Source organism: Pieris napi, chromosome 7 (assembly GCF_905475465.1).
Source record: "Pieris napi chromosome 7, ilPieNapi1.2, whole genome shotgun sequence".
In the NCBI taxonomy this organism is placed as follows: Eukaryota; Metazoa; Arthropoda; class Insecta; order Lepidoptera; family Pieridae; genus Pieris; species Pieris napi.
This window is the reverse complement of record NC_062240.1, coordinates 12,496,547-12,518,122: the sequence shown is the minus strand read 5'-3', so window position 1 is coordinate 12,518,122 and position 21,576 is coordinate 12,496,547. Positions and strand designations below refer to the sequence as shown.

Below are 21,576 nucleotides of genomic sequence, written 5' to 3'. Positions count from 1 at the left end.
GTGGACACGACTAGTTCACATTTCTATTATTTTATTTTAGTCTAATTATCTATTTTCCCATTTAACAAAGAGACTGATCGAAGTCAAGCATATAAGGGAGCATTCATGTATTACGTAACGAATTTCGGGGGGGTTCTTTTGTAAAACGTTACGATGCTGGGCAGGGATTGAAATACGCGTTATTTTTAATATTATTTTTGACTACTTTACACCACATAATGGTAACTTTTACGTATAAAGAGTCACTGGGTGGTCAAGAAACGTTTTACTATTAGGTACAGAAAAACGTTACGGCGCGTTACATGAGAGGGGGGGGGTCAATAATCTCCAAATATGGCGTGACGTAATACTTGAACGCTCCCTACTCAGTACCTACCTGAACCCAGGCTTTTGAGCTCGTGTCATAAGTCGAAAGTCCTTTACCTTAAATAAACATTATTTGGCAGGTTTTGTCACATGTGGAACCACCAGCAACCCCATCTCTACAACAACGTGTCACAGCTGGAGTCAGAAATGATGTTGAACAAACAGTTCGCCATGGAGCATGGAATACCCACAAACTCATGCTACTCGGTCTCGCCGCACCATTCGGGCGTGTACCCAGTGCATGAGCCGTTGTACGAAGCCTGGAGGAAGGTGTGGGACGTGAAAGTCACTAGTACTGAGGAATATCCACATTTAAGACCGGCTAGGTAAGAATTTTTTATCAAAAGACATAGTTGCTTTTATAAGTATATCAAGGAAGAGTGATTCGAGTCGTCAACGACCAGTCACTTACCGTGCGGCTTGATCCCTTGGCGTTGCGTAGAGATGTGGGGTCTCTCTGCATCTTCTACCGAATTTACCATGGAGAGTGTGCAGAGGAGTTGTTCGGAATAATACCTGCTGCTGAGTTTCATTTTCGGACGTCAAAGCAAAATACAAAATAACATCCGTATCACCTCGACGTCCGTCGTTCCACAACTGAGCGTTTCTTAAGCCAGTTTTTCTGTCTACATTGTGCCACTATTTGCCATGTTCCACCTGCTGTTTCCTTAATTTGGTCTATCCACCTTTTAAATTGTCTTCCTCTTTGCACCAGTCTAATACTTCGTTGGTTCACTTTTCTGTTTCTCTTGTCCCGCCCATTTCCACTTATGTTAATTATCATTGTGACTTAGTTTTCTTAATGATTTATTGGTCTTAAATCTTACATATTATAATGCATTCTTCATAAGTAATAATTATTTATATATTATTTTTTCTATTCATCTCTTCAGACCGTGTCTCCTTAATATTGAATAAATGTCATTTTTAAATTACATTTAAATTATTTAATTTAATAATGGCAACCCAATCAATGTGTCCCAACCCAACATCGGAGAAAGGTCTCCTATTCTCTTCATGGTGTTCTATTTTAGCTACAGGACGACTATTAAAGTAAATCTTTTTATATCAACCACATATAGATGTAATAGTTATATATTTAAGTGAATTTTGAGTAATAATCGTTATGTACTAGAATTTTAATTTTAAATGCTCATTCTCTGTTTGCCTATAAAGCAAGCCCTCAGTTCAATAATCGTAAAATTCTCTTGCGGTATGAGTACATGGGTGCCAGGATATTCTGGCCGATGTTTTCCTTTTCTATATAAAGTAAAGTAAAAATTTAAGTGTTTTTTTTTTTCATTTGATTGTATTGTATGTACAAAGCGACCATTTAAGTAATAGGTTTTGACAGATACACAGTTATAAAAGGAATTTATTTCCTAAAACGACTCTTTCGTTAATACGCGAGGAAAACCGTCACAGTCTCGGTTTAAAAACAACACAGACACAACCCATTATCCTGAATTCACCCTTCCAAAGTTTCTGAAACGGACATACAGGGAAAAGCTTTTTTGTCGCCCACCTTTTAGAATCGCTAAGCACCCGCGTTTTTGAATACGAAACATTTTCGTATGCCCTTAGCGTTTGAAATATTTAAATATCGCTTACAGAGGAACTGTTACTAAGTTATACACGTTATAAAGGGGAAATTTAGAAAATAGTTTTCGTGTGTTTGTACAGTTCGATACAGTAGTACAAAATTTACTTTTTAATAGATCAATTGTATTCTAGTCTGTCCCACCCGTATGTGTATTTTTGTCAATAATTTCGCTTATTGCCTTGAAGATTTATTTGTATTTTTAATAATTTGTTTAGCCAAGCCGGTAATTGTACTGTTACTCTATAGAATACATTTATTAAATAATAATAATAAAACAAATTTTATTGGTGAAAAATATTTAAAAGCTAGCCAGGACTGGTTGCTTGGACTCAGTCTAATCGTTAACTTCAATATAATAAAACTAAAAATAGATTGAAATGCAATAATATGTCCAAATAATTGATATTATATTTTGGGCAATGTTAATCGCGCTTAATACCGCTGAAGATTCGTAAGTACTTTGCTTTACCCAAAGGATATCTCTTCAAACCTTAGAAGCTTCCTTAAGACAACATCACATACATATTAACAGAGAAAAGTATACTATACTATTTCATAGTACAAAAACTCAGTTATGGCACAGCTTAAACATACAACGAGCACTATTTAGGCCTTGACTTGTTTAAGCTATCGCGGAATATGCTAGGAGTATTAAGAACATCCATAGCGCTAAATCACATGCGTCATAAGCACACCCCACAAACACATCTTCACGTACAAACCCTCATTTTCACACCATCACACAACACAGCCGAATCAGGTATTACTTAGTCAAATGTATTGAATATTTTTAATTGAATTTTCCTTTCGTAAATGTTTTAACCTTTTTGTAAATAATATTCCATCTTTAGCTATATGGTTATTATAATTGTTTTTTGTTGTATATAATTTTTGTTAGAAGTTGGATTACGGAAATAAATCCTTTTAAAAGTATTCTATATAGTATGCTATATTGTGGCATATGAGTATTTACATAGCTACGTTGATCCAAGCAATGTTAGTGCCGCCGCTATGTGGTTGCCAAACTCGTGCTAGCCACAAACGCTCCGTTGTGGTGATTCGACGCTTTGCTATATCCGATGTACAACACAAACAAAATCCATATAACCATTATTGTGTATATATTGTATCAGACAAAAATAGTTGAATATATGAATATATGGGCGATTAAAAAATTGCTGTACAATCAATGTCTTAACGCCATTATTTATATTATTAACAAAGTTGAAAAATATAATAGGTTCAAAGGCCTGCAACGCACTCGCCTCTGGCAATGTATATGGGTGTATATCACATAACATCAGGTGCTTCTTGCCCGTTTGCCCCGTGACTTGAAAAAAAAGACCATAAAGGAACGTGTTGTTTCTACGTAACCTACGTACGAATTACTATTTTTGTGATACGTACGATAAGTACGTGTGATAAGATTAGTGACAAAGCGTGCGACTCTTAAAAACGCGCGTTTCACCGTGATTTCTTTTTATATATGTTATTCAGAGACGAGCGTCACCTCGTATGTCTAAAATAAAATACGTATTAGTCATATATTATTATTTTCTTTTTTCCTTCCTTCCTTCCTACTTGCTATTTATGTATTAACATTGTATATTCGCGGATGCTTAGCGGACCCATGCGACTTCTTCGATACAAAGAATCCCCTCGAGAGTTGTGCTGCGATAATGAGGGCTGCTACTATTGTGAGGAAGTTGCAAGGATCTGGTTAGCGCTGCCCCTTCCTAAGTTATCATGTCATTTTCTTACGTGGAAATCCTTTTGAAGATAAGTGCTGGCTTAGTGGCTTCATCGTGTGACCCTCATCCCTGACGTCGTAGGTTCGATCCCCCACCACTGGACTTTCTGTCTATGTGCGCATTTAACATTCGCTTGAACGGTGAAGGATAACATCGTGAGGAAACCGGCTTGTCTGAGACCAAAAAGTCGACGGTGTGTATCAAGCACAGGAGGCTGATCACCTACTTGCCTATAACATGCCTGAAGCCCAAATCTAAAAAGGTTGAGGCGCCACTGATTTATATCAAACATATTTTCAATGTCATCTATAATAAGAGAGTACAAATGAAATATGAACGTCTACCAAAACCAAGACCCAATGATTGAATACTCTTAAAGACTTGACAATTAAGCATCACCCTTCTAAATACACTTACTCAAATTAAAATCCACAGCATTTTATCAAATTAATACGAAGGTTCACTTTGTATGGTTGGAAATTAAACTAAAAGCTTTTGCATTTATTTCGTTGCACATGTGGATTAAAGAATCATTCATTTGTAAAGATAAAAATAGAATATATCTCGTATTGTTTTGAAAACTGGAATTTACCCTATATCCTGTGGTTTGAATTTGGTCCAAAGCAAAAATTGTTGTGCAGTATATTGAATGTGGCTCGGAAATGTTTACGGTTTTCGATGGCCTAATTGCGGTTTTCTATTGTTTTTTTTAATAACTTTAATATAAAACTTGTACATTTGTGTCGATGAAAATGCTTACGTGTTTTATTACGTAAGTTTACTATTAGTTTGCCTTTAAATTAGACCTTAAAGATAAGGATGCAATTCCAATTTAAAGTAATAATAATCATAAAGCCTTTATTTAAAGCATTTATTTCCAATATTTACGAATGTTCATAATAATATATATATATTTATTATATAATTTTCTTTTGTTACTCGATATCCAAACTTCCTTCAGTACCATTGATCGGAACCTCCCCCCCAGCTTTTCCAAATTTCTCTATCCATAGCTTTCTGCTAACGCTTCTACGTCTTCTATCCACCTTTTTCTAATGCTTTCTTCTACTTCTTCTTCTACTTCTTCCTCTCGGTTCTTTCCATATAGTTGTGATGAAAGTCAACCTTTCTTATGTACAATCTTGCTATATGCTCCGCCTATTACCACTTCTTGCACATTAGCATTTTGCAACAGCCATGCCAAAGTAATCATTGTATTGGATATCGGACTATAAAATATTTTTGGGAATATATCTTCAATGAAGTGATATTTTTTTTACAGATATTCTATAATTTTTGAAGTCTGTGCCAAGTCATAATATGTATATCGTTATTACAAAGTTGAATAAAGAAAAAGGTATGAACCTTTTTCTTTATTCAACAACAAACATTTTAATTTATTCAGAATTCAGTATTTCTATTGTCTTTAAATATAAAAATATTATCGTTTCAATTTATTTAACATTTAAACATGTCTTTTTTTCTATTTGCCTCATAAACATCAGCATGTCGCTGTTAATTGCAACATAATCAGTACTATAACCTATCCCTGAGAGGTAAATAAAACAACGGAATCGAATAATAATAATGTATTTATCTAGGCAGACAATCATAAGTCCATATGGTTATTATTGTCTTTGTTACAATTGTCCAAAATATTATATTAGTAGGTTAGCTTAGAGTATATCTATATATATAAAAATGAAACCCGTTTTCCGTTGTCACGACATAACATGAAAACGGCTTGACCGATTTGGCTGATTCTTTTTTTATAATATTCCTTGAAGTACGAAGATGGTTCTTACGGAGAGAAAAATTTAAAAAATTGAGTGAATAAGTCTAAAAACAACACTTTTCTATATTCCCATACAAAATATTCGTAATAATATTTAAAGGCAATTTGAACTTTAATACCATATCATAAAGTTCAAGTATTAGTGGAGGGGTTCCGGGAAGGTAAATTTTTATTTTTTGACATAATGTATTTGTTGTATTATCAACTTTCTTTTTTTTATCTTACTAGCTAGACCGGTGTCCCGAATAGCAGAATAAGTATTAAAAAAAATAAAGAATCGACTGTTAGGCGGTACGATGTTCGCCAGGCCAGCTAGTTAAATCATATAATTCAAAATAGGTACGTGCAGTCCATTGCAATGATACCCTGGTAAGGGCCATCCATCCTTTCCGCTAGTACCGCTAGCGTGCTGTTAGGGCTCCCCCTTATCCGAGATACAGCTCTCTTGCGCAACTGATTAGCTAACGATTGGCTTTAGGAAACATCGGACACTTCATGCCTTTTTTAGTTGTGTCCAAGGTGAATTTATTGTTTACTAAAATGTTTAGGTTTACTCTAAGTATCGCTGTAAGACTTTTACAGGCTTTTTAAAACGTGTACTAAATTATTTCGCCGTGCTTGTTACCATGGTAATGGACCATTTAGTCCCCGTTTTTAAATTAGTCTTATAATTCCTTATCGACAGGTTGCGTCGCGGCTTCAAGCATAGAGGCGTGATGGTGCTACCTCGGCAGACCTGTGGGCTTTTCACGCACACGCTACTGCTGGAGAGATACCCGGGCGGGCGGGAACGACTCGACAAGTCGATTCAGGGCGGCGAGCTTTTCCAGACTGTCATCAATAATCCTGTAAGTTTAAAATTTGAACTGTTATTGACAAATTAAATGTATATTAATACTCATTTATTGAGCTGTTTTTAACTGACATCAAAATATAATGTTAGCGGTTTGATTGGTTTGTTTGTGATACTGTTGGAAATGCAAAATATTGGTGTATGATCATCTATTTTTATTATAATAGTGTTGGCTTCAGCATGCGACTCTCATCTCTGAGGTCGTAGGTTCAAAGCTCGGCCGTGCACCAATGCACTTCCTTTATATCTGCGCATTAAATTTCGTTCGCACGCTGAAGAAAATATGCAACACAAACACTAGCATGTCTAAGGCCCAAAAGATCGGCGCGTAGACACGGCTGATCACCTACTTGCCTATTAGATTGACAAATGATCTCGAAACAGATACTGAAAAGGCCAAAAAGGTTGTAGCGCCTTTGGTTTTAAGGTAGGCTTTGAAATACGAGAGCTGAATTTCGTAAGTGTATGCTATGTTTGTCGCAAGATATAAGTGGCGATGGGCAGGCCACAAAGCTCGCGTGGGCAAAGGCAACTGATGGATATCGGCAGAACAAAATACCGCGCGGCCGCCCAACTACTGGCAATCTGAAATCGTCACTGTCAGTCCACCGACTGAAATCGTCAAGGAGAATGGCTCGCAATGTATACAGAAAGGCCAGTGCAGGGCGTACCTCCTATTGTAGAAAAATGGAGGAGGCCGTCGTCCAGAAATGGACCAAATAATGGCTGATGATGATGATATTTGTTGACAAATTTCTTGGCAACTAAAGGTCGTATTCAGATAATTGTAAACTAGCATCTTTTGTTAGCAACTGAACAAGGTTTCATTAGATGCATAAAGTTAATCGCTGATCTATTATTCCACAACTGTAATAAAAAAAAACTGTCTTATTCCTTGAGTTAACCTAAGGCGAAATCCTTGAAGACAAATGAACTATATATATTGGTGGTATTTTTAGTAAGTTCGGAGGCGGTTCCTTAATTGAAATGTAATTAGTGTCTAATTTGTCCGTAGTTTACCTCCTATTTCCCCTAAGAACCATACCTGGCTGGATTAAATTCTCTTGAACTAAACATTGTTGAATTTAAATTACTAAAGTTTTCACTTCGTTCATTGTGTTTGTTGAAGTCAGATATAATTGGGTATGGGGTAGATACAGTTCTGCATATGTATGTTTATTTTATTTTTTCCATGGCCGCGTCGACTAACATAGATGTAACTAGACGGTATTTATTTAAATATATATAAGATTATATTATTGAATTGATGAAATTCAAATAAACAATTGTGTTCCTCTGAAAATAAAGATTTTTATATTAGTACTTACACACTATACTAATTACAATATCTTAAACTTAAATAATACTATCCTACCTGAAAATAAAGAAAAGGCATTAAAAGTCTATGATTAAAATTATCAATCCCTTTTTAAGCTTTTTACAATAACTTCACAATTAATTAATATTGAATTCAATGACGATGACTTTTACTTCTGTCAAACTTTAAACTGCTTTTTCCAACCGCGATGGCTGATAGTGCCATCTAATATATAATAAAGAAACATATAAGTTTCTATACATATATGCTCTCATTGTATTTACGTAGACTCTTCACTATTTGCTTGAAATTTGAAGTGAAGATTATTCCTTACGCCATAATAATCCAAGACCTCTATTTTTTTCAATTTCAACATCCTTGACGATAAGAATTTACCGTATTTGTAAAGGTCGACAACGCACTCCCCAGCCTCCTTGTCTGTCTACGGTATCACTTAACGTCACACGCCTAGTTCCCGTTTGTCCCTGTACTATAATAGTAATTTTAGTTTAGTTATGCAACCCGAGAAAGTAAAGGTTACTACACGATCTGTAACGTATCCATTACATACAACCGTAGTTTCGTTTGACCGCATATCATATATACAAACAAATTATCTATTGCATAAAAACAGTGTATACTATAGTAACCAAAGTAGATCTTTACTCCACTCCTCCAGTTTTCATTTATTTTTAAAAACAGTGCATTACAAACAAATTATCTCTGAGACAAATAAGATATGCGTTTTTGATTGCTGGCCTGTCTATTTCATGTATGCAACGAAGTTTATCAATGCATAATAAAGTCGTGCGAACATTCGCATAGCAATATGTCTGCTGGTTTAACCTCTGACGTAACTGAGCAACGTTTTAAATAGACTAGTTAATTTGTAGTAAACGCTGGTGATAAACGTGTGGTTTGCACTTAAGCCGAGCTTTATGTGCTTACGTCCAGAACATATAAAATTTCCTGAAAGGTATACAGTACACCAAATGCCTCATGTACTTTAATTGTTATTTGTCACATCAATTTCACCTTACCTACAATATATTATTAAATTAATTAAGACTGGTACTATCTCGCTAACGCAGTCCAATTGTTTAAATGTATTTCTTAAATCTTTATAATATAATCATATTTATAATATAATGGATTATAATATTTTATTTAGACATAGACATAACAATAATAATTACAAACAAAAGAACACACATTAACACACAAAATAACAATAATCAAAGAAAAAAATAAAATGAGAGATATTAAAAACAATAAAAAAATTCCCTTTTCCCATTCGGTTCGTTACATTCAAGTGTGTAATGCGTGTGTGCTGAGGCTGTAATTGGCCCTGGCTCAGCATTATGCTGAGGAGCAGAATGTTCCACAGCGCTGGTCATTCTGCCAGAGACCACAGCAGCTTGTTTGCGCCTCAGTCGCAAAAAAAGAAAAGGAATGTAATAAATACTTAGTAGAAAAAAAAAAGTTACCACCACTTAACCACTTGCCCACAGAGGCTTACATTAGAGTAATACATATTAAATGGACTGGAATATCTGACTTTACATGAGTATTAAAATATTCAACATCATCAGAATATCACTGAATGTTTAACGCAGGCTCGATTGTTTGTAGACTTCGCGTTTGTAGGCCATAGTTGACAAATGTGTAATTTTAGTTTGGTGATTATTTTTTTATAATAATATTTATTTGCCATATGGTACAAAACTATGATTTTTGGTACATTCTAAACTTTGCATATTCTGCCACACGTAATGGCGTGCAAATTTGTCGTAAAAGTTAGAATTTTACATAGAAGTTATATATTGTTATATATACAAAATGTGTCATATCACTATGGTAAATTCTTATATTATTTTATCACTACATCATCACTTTATTAAAATATTTTTTTCCAAAAGTAGCTTTAAGTCGTACATTTTAAAAACTAGTAGAAAGACCTTGATTGCCATATAAAAGGTGTTTTTCTACTATTAGTATGTAAAAAAACTATTAGTAGGTATGCATTTTGTAAATAAAATACTTTTATATAAATAAAAAAGTTTTCAGATGTATGGAACTCGCATAAAACAAACGCTATATATAATACATATCACCTAATCACAACTGGTTATCGAAATTTTACAATTATTTGTATCGGAGAGAGAGAATTCTGCGTCCCAAATATAGGATAAATTTGTATTTATTGAACGCAGAGAATCAGAGAATATTTAAGAAAAACAATATGCAGTAACCAAAAACTAAACAGCTAAACGATCTGTAACAAACCCAACCAACGTAACTAGTGTATCTTTGGTTTTCGGTTTAAGTTACTATAACTGAGTATCCAATCACGTCAGCGAGTTTAACTGGAACAGTAATGGTGTTGAAGTTACTCCCTATGGAGTCGCAGAAATTAGTTTGTCCAAATCTACGATAAGGCCGATCCCGGAGAAAATATAGCATAAATTAATTCACTCTTAAGGTTTTTCAACTCATAGATTATTGTATTAGCAATGTACTCTAGATTGTGTTAGTCAAAATAGTTAAAAACCAATTGTACATTAAAATATATTAAAAAACATAGAAAACTCCAGCATTCGCCTCCAAAATATTTACAAAAATAAAACGATTTTCCTACTTATTCTGCGAAAATTTTAAGTTGAAATTTTAATGCCCTGTATTGATATGCACAAAACATTCCAAATTCAAAATTATAATGACATTAAATCTAAATGTGAAATAGAATGTAAATTATGTTTTATTTATTTATTTCGTAATCCTACAGCTAACATATATTATAAATAACACGAAATCCTAAAGATATAGCCAAAGATCGAATACATAATATATAAATAAAAAGGTTCAAAAATTTATGAGGGGAAAAAATCAATAAATATTATTAAATACACTTAACTAAGTAATACCTAATTTGAATGTGTTATGTTGTGGTGTGAGTGTATGTACGTGAGGCTGTGTACATGATGCAGGGGATTTAGCTCTATACACCTTTTAAGCATATTCCGCGATAGCTTTAACAAGTCAGGGCTTTAATAATGGTCGTTGTATGTCCAGGCTGCGCGATACAAATCTTAGAGTTATTTGTATAGTGGTTTTGATGCGAGGAACGTGAAACAAAGAATGATTACGAGTCTGGTAGGCAGAAACATGGAAGTGAATTTTCTCTACGAATTTTACAATTACAGCTATTATGTATTGCTTCGTATTAAGTTTTCTGTAGTTTTCAGAAAAGGAACAATACTTAGTGAAATCAGTACTGGCTATGGTTTTATTTACCACCAGATATTCTTCACGACAGATCATTCTAAAGGTTCGATGACTCGATCAGTAGCCTAAGTAAAATCCAAAGCCAACAGGAGATAATTTGTTCTAGTGTCAGAAACGCGTTACAAACTTTGCCCCTTTTAGAATGCCCGCTATTCATTTTTTATTTCTTTTATTATATTCTTGAAGATCATTTTGTTAACTAAAGCATTTGATCTGATTATTAAAAAAGATTTCTGAGATCTAAGAATTCTTAATCTCATATAGGAGTAATGGTAACCTACATTCTGGAGCAACTTCATTATTAATCTTACTTTGAAAAGCTTTCTCGATTATTGTCAGCGCTGACTGAGATTGAAAAATGCACTTTTTTCGAATAATCTCATTTCTTTTCTTATATATTAGTTTCCGGATTAGGTGTTTTGCGTCCATTTGAACAATTATATATTTCAATTCACATAAAACCATTATGAGTTTTACACCTTTCTTAGAAATGGATTCGGTTGCTTTTATCGTGTTTAGACATTTGCTATTGACTTCCTTTTATATGTAATAGACCAACGCATAACAAAAGCAACTTAAAAGCTTAAAACAATATTTTAGTCGTGTGTCAAAATAATATTGTTAAAAGGAGAATATTATGTTTGATTTTAGTGTATGTTATGTATAACTGCGTTAATATCTAACTTATAAACCTTTGTTAAAACCCGTGTTTATAATAGTGTATGCTAGAGTTTTGTAAAAGTCTAGCGAGCGACCCTTCGCACGGACAACCATGGCCCGTAAACCTCATTCTATGTATTGGTGAAACCTCCATAAAATCAGTGCAGTTGTTTTACTACTTGTTTTATTTAATAAAATAGTTATACATGTCGCTGAGTTTTTTGTAGGCATGATCGAAATGTACAACTTTTCTCTAGAACTCAATGTTTAAAATTAAGAATTTAGTTTAAAACCGGCAACGCACTTGCGACCCTTCTGGCAATGTGAGTGTCGATGGGCGGCGTACATATCACTTAACGTCAGTTGAGCCTCCTGTCCATATCTCTCTAATATAATCTATACTATCTTTTTAATATAATCTTATATTAAAAAACAATATATGAACATCAGAGTAAAGGAGCGTTCGTACACATCGTTTTCGTTAGACCGTTTTTAATGTCTTTTTTTGTAAAACCACAAAAAAGTTCGGCTTAATATAGCCCAGACACACAGGCTTAATATAGAAACAAATAACGAGGCTTTCTATTGATAAAATAATTTTTAATATCGGTTCTGAAGATCCAAATATTACATCTTTATAATATTTTAAATACATTTTTAGAATATTTATTAGGTAATGACGACTGGATATTTTATGAAATACATAAATCTTTCCATATTTACTGATCAATAAAATAAAAATAAATCAGTGGCGATACAACCTTTTGAGGTCTGGGCCTAACATTTTTGTATCTGTTTCATGATTATTTGTCAATGTAAAAGGCAAGTACGTGATCAGCCGCCGGCAAGCCGGTTTTCTCGCGATGTTTTCCTTCGCTGTTCGAGCGTATGTTAAATGCGAACAAAACGGGTATCGAATCTACGACCTCAGAGATCAGCCGAAGCCGAAGCCACTAGACCAACACTGCTAATTTTTATTTACAATCAATTAGATATTCTTAATTATTTCATCAGAAAGTAGAACAAATATATCACAATCCCAGCTTCCGTAGATACGTTTTACGTAAGTCGTGGGTACGCGTTATACAGATTGTATTTCTGTGATAATGTTATGACCGCTGCCTATATGGGTTTTGTCAGCCATTATCCTCTTTTGTTTAACAAAAAACACTACAATATATTTAACTACTAAAGACAATGAACATTGTAACAAAATTAATAGAGGACTTCCCAATAAGTAAATTAAGTGCCATTTGAAATTCATTGGGTTGGCCGTACATCAAATTCTGGTCCAATAGTGCGCAGTTAAATAACCGTGGGGTTAGAGGTGCTTCCACGGGCGATAATAAATAACCCTGACCTTGGTGTGGACGTCTAGTTTGTTTAGGACGGGGGAATTATCACACTATTTGAATTTTCCCTTTTTGGATGTTTTAATTAAGATTTGAATTGCATCGATTTATTAAAAAAACTTAGTTTAATACGTTTAAAGTAATCATTTCAACTCACAACTTTTTAAATAAAAAAAACGATGGAATATTTCATTTATACATTAAATAATTAGTAATTATTTTTCCGTACTCTGGTTTCCTGAAATTATCGTTGTCTGTTGTTGAACACTATCACTTGTTAGCGATAAGGCCGCCCGTTGCCTCCTTAATGTATGTTATCTAAATGTATATTGTATATGTGCCAAATATGTAATGCAACAGTGTTAATAAATAAATACATTTATTGCTATTTTATATTAATACAATTATGAAATGTAACAAAATAGACATTTATAATGATTGAATAAATATATAATTATTATTTTGGTATCGTGTCGGAGTACAAAGATATGTCAATCGGAGTTTTCAAGTTATACTGTGGATTTATCTCGTGGTGGTTTAGTTGCGACGCAAATTTTAAGTAGTCTTTATATATGTTGGAGTAAAATAAAATAATAGTAATTTATATATATATGTTAACGTAAAATTGTAAACACCGTTAGATTGTAATCTATCTCGCGAGATTATAAACTGTCGAAAGATTGTGAACCTCAGCGTACTTCATACAATTTAACCTATTATTTTTCGGTAGATTGTACTACACTAACTTAGTTATCATTCAAACTTCTTTGGTCAATTACAGATTAATTTTACTACTCAACAATTTCATATAACTACCGAATAATAATACGTTAAATTGTAAGCAGTTCGTTGAGGTTCACAATCTTTCGACAGTTTACAATCTCGCGAGATATATTACAATCTAACGGTGTTTACAATTTTACGGTGACATATATAACTAAGCCCCCTAAATCACACTTCTTGCACACTGTTTACGTTTAGTATTTCGTCTCTATCAAATTGTGTTTATGCTCTGATAAAAAGAAACGTGAATGTAGTCGTAAAACAAATACTGTTTAGCAATTATGCAACTTAGAAATAATGAAAAAAAATCTCCTTCAGATAAATATCTTCATGACACATATGTCGAATTACGGCAATGATCGACTGGCCCTCTATACCTTCGAGTCCGTCGTGAAGTTCCTCCGATGCTGGACCAACGTGCGTCTCGCGTCAGCACCTCCGCTGGCTCTAGCTGAGAAATACTTCCAACTCAGACCAGATGAGCTGAACCCATTGTGGGGGGTAAGTAAGCTATAAAAGTTATTAATAAATTAGTTTCAAATTATTAAACAATTTTAAATAATATACCATATTAAGATTTGTGATCTTCATTTAAACTATATTTCGTCTTAAACTGTTTGTACCACAAAGAACGGTTCGGTGGCCGTTGATTCTATCTTATCACTTATTTTATTACTTATTCTGCTATTCGGAGCGGAGAAGAATCCACCAAAAAAGAGATAATTAACATCGGTCCAGCCGATTTGTAGTTATAAGTGGTGTAACTAACACGACTTTGTTTTATATATTTAGATACTTCGATACTATTGTAAAAATCAAAAATAACAAAGAATCAAGAGCTTCATAACGAGAATGATAATTGTTATTTCAGTTGAGATGAAAACAGAATTAAGTTGCAAAAAGCCGTAAGCAATAGCCAGTTATTAATATTTACAATTGTGCATCATTACAAAGGCGAACTGTCAAAGAGATAGCTACGTTTGTTCCGGTTTTCGTTTCCCGCATAAATACCTTGCAATACAGAGCTTTGAGCTAGGTACATTCCAGATCTAGATCTTTACACTCCAGTAATTTTCATATTACCTAGGTCTCCTGTCTTCGCATTCTTTGTTCGGGAAAAATCTAGGTATTCTGTACTGGAATTTATTAAGACTTTAAATCAGTGAATGTTGTGTTTGTAGTGTTCTTGCGAAATTGTTTCTAGTGTTTATAGCTACGTTAAATGTATCGAATTAATAGTGACTATAAGCATAGATAAAATAAATCTTTACGAACAACTAAGTTAGCATGTTGTAACATAAATAAACTTAAGTGGAAATGGGGGGGCACCAATCTTTACCCAAGGTAAAGAAAAAGAGGAAGACCACTTAACAGACAAATTAAGACAAATTAAAGAAATAACAAGCGAGAGTGGCACAATGCAGACAGGAATGGCGGGATTTGGAGAAGGCCTTTGCCAAAAATAGGCACAAAGATTAAAACTTTTTGGGTCTAAGGCCGGGACAAAATCTTCAATCTCAGGGATGAGAGTCGCACGCTGGAGCTACTAGGACAACACTGCCTCAAGTAATGTAATCTGTAATCCTGCTGTAGTAATCTACAAGATTACGCATTTTAGGTACGTGTAAGAATCTATAGCATTTAAAATTTTGGAGAAATCAGTACAGCATTGTGCACTCTCGTGCCATTGTTGTGCATTCGATCGAACTGTGCCTGGTACGTTCTTCAAAACTTTTCAAACACAAGACGCATTGTACGTTAAAACTAGGGATATACTTTCAATGACACATTCCATAAACCAAACAAAAGTTTCGTTGCATGACTAAACGGGAATTTGAATTCTAGAAATATGAAAGCTAGTATTATATCTATTGAAGTAATAAAGCAATAATCAAAGTTAAAAATACGTCATTATAAAAACAAAAATAGAAAACACTTTATTTCCACTAAATTATTTATTAAATACACTGTTTACATTTCACTACTAAAAAGTTTCTTTTTTATAGCACAGGGGACATGAATGATATGCCCATGGGTCGCGAGTGTGTTGCCGGCCTTTAGTTACTGAAGTAATCTTCAGTAGTTGCCTGTGGCTTAAAATTATAATCTTATTCAGTAAAATAAACGATTGGTTTCCGTCAATTGACCAATGCGTTTTAGTAAAATAATATTCCTATATTGTTTTAAATTGATGTGGTCGCGGCTTTGGGTCGGTCGTTTGTATATTTGACAGATTTTTTGATAAATTTACAGGTAAATTGTATCTTTTTAATATCGAGGCAGATCATTTCCCTTATGTTATCTAGAGAGATTGTTGTTTGTTTGAGTATCGTGTATTGAGTATATTGATTGTTTTAGCAGATCAAGACACTATTAATTATCACAAATACATAATTAATATTGTCATTATTAGGTGGTTGAGTAGTGTAAATCGAATTAAATATACACGCAACAAATAAAATAAGCTCGTTTTATCTTTTAAAAAGGAATTCTTGTCATTCTTCATAGGTTATGCCTATAGGCTCCCGTCTTGAACACAAAGGTATGGTTTGGATGCACATCTAACTGATAACAAAGGTATTATCTGACAGCAGATAGACGTAAAATAATGCAGTTGTGAATGGACTATAGCATGGCGTCGGTGAGTTGGACAAATTGTTAACTGATACCGGGCCTTATAAGTTTAAACATTGCTATTATTTGAGCGTTTTTTAAGGCAAATGCCGACCGATATATTTCCAAACTGATTCGACTTAAAGTCCTTCAAGAAAAGATCGTATCAATTCTTATAATGCCAGCAATGCACTCGCTAGCCTTGTGTAAAACGGCTTTGTTATCACCTAACATCAGATGAGCCTGCCCGTTTCTGCATAAACTCCTATTTATAATTAAGACGCAAAAAGGATTGGCTCATTTATACGGAAAAAGTACCAAACCTCTTCTACTTACTTTTTGTTTATACCCAGACAAGGGCGTGGGGGTCGGCGATTTTTTTTTTTTTTTTTTTTTTTTTTTTTATATAACGGGGGGCTCACCTGATGTTAAGTGATACCGCCGCCCATGGACACTCTCAATGCCAGAGGGCTCGCGAGTGCGTTGTCGGCCTTTTAAGAATTGGTACGCTCTTTTCTTGAAGGACCCTAAGTCGAATTGGTTCGGAAATACTTCAGTGGGCAGCTGGTTCCACATAGTGGTGGTGCGCGGCAAAAACTGCCTTGAAAAACGCTCAGTTGTGGAACGGCGGACGTCGAGGTGATACGGGTGGAATTTCGTATTCTGTCTCGACGTCCGATGATGAAATTCAGCTGCAGGTATTAATCCGAACAACTCCTCTGAACACTCTCCATGGTAAATGCGATAGAAGATGCAGAGTGACCCCACATCTCTACGCAACGCCAAAGGATCAAGCTGCTCGGAGAGGGATTGGTCGTCGACGATTCGAACCGCTCTGCGTTGTATACGGTCAAGTGGAAGGAGCTGGTACTGGGGAGCCCCCGCCCAGAGGTGAGAGCAGTACTCCATGTGGGGCCGAATTTGCGCTTTATATAGTTGCATGCGGTGGCCCGGAGTAAAGTACCGCCTCGCCTTGCTGAGCACACCAAGCTTTTTGGAGGCTAATTTAGCCTTTCCCTCCAAGTGACCGCGAAACTGAACGTCGTTCGATATGTCAACGCCAAGTATTCCAATGCTGGCTGTGGCTTTAAGAAGAGTGTTTTCGAAAAGAGGAGTAGCGACAAAGGGTGTTTTTTTAGCGGAAAACGCGCAAACTTGTGTCTTCTTGGGGTTAAATTGGACTAGGTTTAGTCTGCCCCAGTCTGAGACTCCACGTAGTAGAGTTTCGACTTCAGACACAAGTTTGTTCCGGTACTCATCGACAACTGCCCGAGAAATACCTGCCCGGCCAGTGTAAAAAGTATCCCCAGTGCTGTCATCCGCATAGCAATGAATGTTGCTAAGTTGCAACATATCATTGATATGCAGAAGAAATAGGGTCGGGGATAGAACACAGCCTTGTGGGACCCCAGCGTTCACGGGTTTAAGGTCGGAACATGCTCCGTCGATGACGACCTTGATGCTCCGATCGGCCAGAAAGCTGGAGATCCAATCGCATAATTTCTCGGGTAGCCCATAGGCTGGAAGCTTCGAGAGCAGTGCTCTGTGCCACACCCGATCGAAGGCTTTCGCTATGTCCAAACTTACCGCCAGCGCCTCCCCCTTGGACTCAATTGCCTCTGCCCACCTATGGGTAAGGTATACAAGGAGGTCACCAGCTGAGCGACCACGACGAAAGCCGTACTGAGAATCGCTAATCAACTGGTGGCCCTCTAGATACCTCAAGAGCTGGCTATTAATAATGGTTTCCATTATTTTGGAGAACAAGGAGGTTATAGCTATTGGGCGATAGTTGGACGGATCAGAGCGATCGCCTTTTTTTGGGATCGGATGTATCGAAGCGGTCTTCCAGCACTTCGGGACAGTGCCGAGCGAGTACAGGTACCGGAAAAGGCGCGTTAAGACCGGAGCCAACTCAGGAGCACAAGTACGCAGCACAATTGGGCGGATACCATCCGGCCCGCTCGACTTATGAATGTCCAAGGAAGATAGTGCTTTGCGGATAGCACGTTGCCGGAATGTGATTTCCGGCATCGAAGAATCACACCGCGAAATGGTCGGTGGTGATCTCCCTCGGTCATCCAAAGTCGAGTTGGACGCGAAGAGACAGCCCAAAAGATCGGCCTTCTCCTTCGCAGTGTGGGCCAGAGAGTCATCCTCCCTGTGCAGTGGCGGAATGGCGGGCTGACAAAAATTCCCTTGGACAGCTTTGGCGAGAGACCAGAAGGCTCGAGTCCCTGATGGGAGTTGGGCCAATCTCTCGCCAAATCTGGCGATGTGCTCTGACTTTGCATTAGTGATTTCCCGTTTGAAGGACCTGGAGGCTGAGTTATATGCTGTTTTAAGTTCGCTGGTATTGGCATCACGAGATTTCGCCGCTTCCGCCCATGCTTTAAAGCATTCTCGCTTTCGACGCGAGGCCACCTTGCAAGATCGTTTAAACCAGGGCTGAGACTTGCCACCGATCGGCACCGCAGAAAACGGAATAAAGAGTTCCATGCCCTGCAGAACCACTTCGGCGACAGAGGCGGCGACGGAATCTGGAGCTTCCGGCGAAAAGCACATAGGCCCCCAAGGGTAGGACGCAAAGAAAGACCGCATCCCGTCCCAATCTGCTGACTTATAGTGCCAAATACGGCGACAACCCATAAAGCGGGGCCGTGAAGGGCGCGTAGATGGCACAGTACTCCGGACCACACAATGATCTGATGAACCCAATGGCGGGTCAACAGAGACTTGATAGTTCTCCGGATGTGAAGTCAGCAGAAGGTCCAACAAAGAGGGTTTATGACCATCCACATCTGGTATTCGCGTAATCGCAGGGACCATTTGTGTCAGGTCGTAGGCTAAAGCAAAGTCGTGAAAGGATCTTCCCGCGTGATCGGTGGTTTCAGAGCCGAGCCAATCGGCATGGTGGGCGTTAAAATCGCCAAGTATCACGATTTCAGCGGTAGGAACCCTTTCGAGCAGGGAATCTGTAGCCATTTGGATGTGCTCAATGAGTCGGTCAGTTTCGGTATTTCCGCTATGGGACCTATACAGGCATGCGTAGAATCGCGGATGGTCATCGCAGTCTACGCGCAGCCAGAGGTTGGATAGGTCCCTTCCTTCAAGCGTCCCGAGGCGACGAGAACAGATATCCTCTCTGACGTACACGCAAACTCCCGCCCGCGGCACAAATGAATGTTCCAATTTGTACCCCGGGTAGGAGAGGTAGGAAGTATCAGCCGGGGAGGAAATCTGAGTCTCGGTAAGAAAGAGCAAGGCCGGCTTCGCAGTCTCTAAATGGTAGTGGACTGCGTTGATATTGGAATTGAGCCCCCTAACATTTGTGAAGTCCACGGCGAGCGTGGACGGGGGTGCCTTTGTTGAGTTGCTCCGTTTGCCCCGAGAACGATAACTGTTTTTGATGTTCAGCGCAGAATTGCCCCCCCCAGAATACGAAGGGCAGCCTGTGCGTCCACCACCGGGTGCTGAGTGTCCCGGTGTTGGACGCCCAGAGGGGGATTCTCCACCGCGAGCGCGTGTGGTACCCCCCTGGGGTAGATTCTCTTTTTTCTGCACCTTCATATTTCATATGGGGGGGGGGGATGGGCTCCGGGAGTCTCTCTCACCGCACGAAACGCGAGAACAATAAGGCGAACCTATTGCATCACTTCACGCCGGTTTTCTAAGAGACAGTGGTACTGCCCCGGTCGTGCCTGCCCATTTGGCTGAAGCCCGAAGGCAACAGCATGGCACTCCCACTAGGAGTCGGCGATACATAATTGTTTAATTACATCAAGTTAATACGAAATCCATTAAGCGAATTCTATTCTCGCCAATATACATAATTGCTCTTCAACATGATCCTACTTCATACCTCTCAATATCCATGGTCTAACTTATATACTCCGCACTGCGGCTTAATTATTTTATGAACTTAATAAATTTGTTTCTCTAGTTCATGAAATGAAACAATGTTGAGTTATAAAATACATTCGTTTGCCTTTAGTTTTGAGGATTATTTTATTTTATGGTAAATTATTTTTAAAGCCGGTTTAATAGTTTTTCTTTTAATCTCATTAATTTTATAAGCGATACATTGAATGATTACGTCGGTTAAAAAAAGTAACAATCTTGCTTAAACTTTAGATAGTTTTTTTTTTTTTCTACTAGTTCATGACTATTTTATAATATTCAGATCTAAGGTTTAATGAGTCTATGTTGAAACTTACAAATCTGTCACTAAATTCGGCAGTGAACCCTGATTTGATGAAGAAAGAAGAGAAAAGTAGAGTATCGCGTTTCCTTTAAGAAGTCTAACCTGGATTGTTCGGTGATTATACACTCGAGAACTAAGTTTAGTTCTCTTCTCTCTCAGATAGTGTACAGTTTGGATCGTCTCTTTTTTGATGGGATGTGGTATATACGGGTTCGGAAGCATATAACTAAATATTTTCTATTGAATTGATATTTAGTAATATGGTTTTGTCTTCTCGATAGCGGGAGAAACCCGCGGTCCTTCTTGAAGAACTCTTCCTGTGCATTAATTAAAATCAATGATCCGAGTAAAACTTATTCATGGATTTTTTATTTTCTCTTAACAACACTAATTCTGTCTTTAACTTTTAAATTTTAAAATACATTTAATAGATATAAATGCGTTTTAATTACATGTTTTTTTTTAAGTTATTAATTATACAATATCTCTTTATAGTTAGGTCTAATATGCCTGGCCCATTAAATGATTATTAAAACTAACTATAGTCTCTCGTATTCAAATATAGTTTTTTTTTAAATAATATGCTGTAGAAATACACAAATGGAACAATTATTTAAAGAAAATAGCATTACCACAAAATCTATAGCAAAATTATGAACTAACTGGTGACCCGAAATGAACAAGAATGCATATTCAATAAAAAGAATTACATACGAAACAAAAATTACACATAATAGAATTTTTGTCGGTTTACTCAACGGACAATAAAAAAGGTTCTTTAGCCTATCTAATTCGATAATAAGTTATACATTATACATATGTATCATGTAACATATACGGCTTATAGTGTAACAAAAACCCCACAATACCTTAAATTCCACTAAAGGCGTAAACAACAAAACAAACTACATATTGGATATAATGATTTGAATAAAGATCCCTGGCAAGGCCAAGTTGGTATTCAAACTCAATGACAATAATATCGAATAATAT

General features: G+C 36.5%; 1 protein-coding gene across 2 annotated transcripts in view; it reads left to right on the top strand.

Annotated features, from left to right (window-relative positions):
- The window catches only part of LOC125050822 (bifunctional heparan sulfate N-deacetylase/N-sulfotransferase), a 153,732-nt gene that overhangs the window by 115,325 nt on the left and 16,831 nt on the right, over positions 1–21,576 (top strand). For both annotated transcript variants that reach the window (XM_047650858.1, XM_047650859.1), the window contains exons 8-10: positions 447–692; positions 6,201–6,363; positions 14,085–14,267. In XM_047650858.1, coding sequence (XP_047506814.1) covers positions 447–692; positions 6,201–6,363; positions 14,085–14,267 — 592 coding nt within the window. The remainder of the gene's footprint in view (positions 1–446; positions 693–6,200; positions 6,364–14,084; positions 14,268–21,576) is intronic.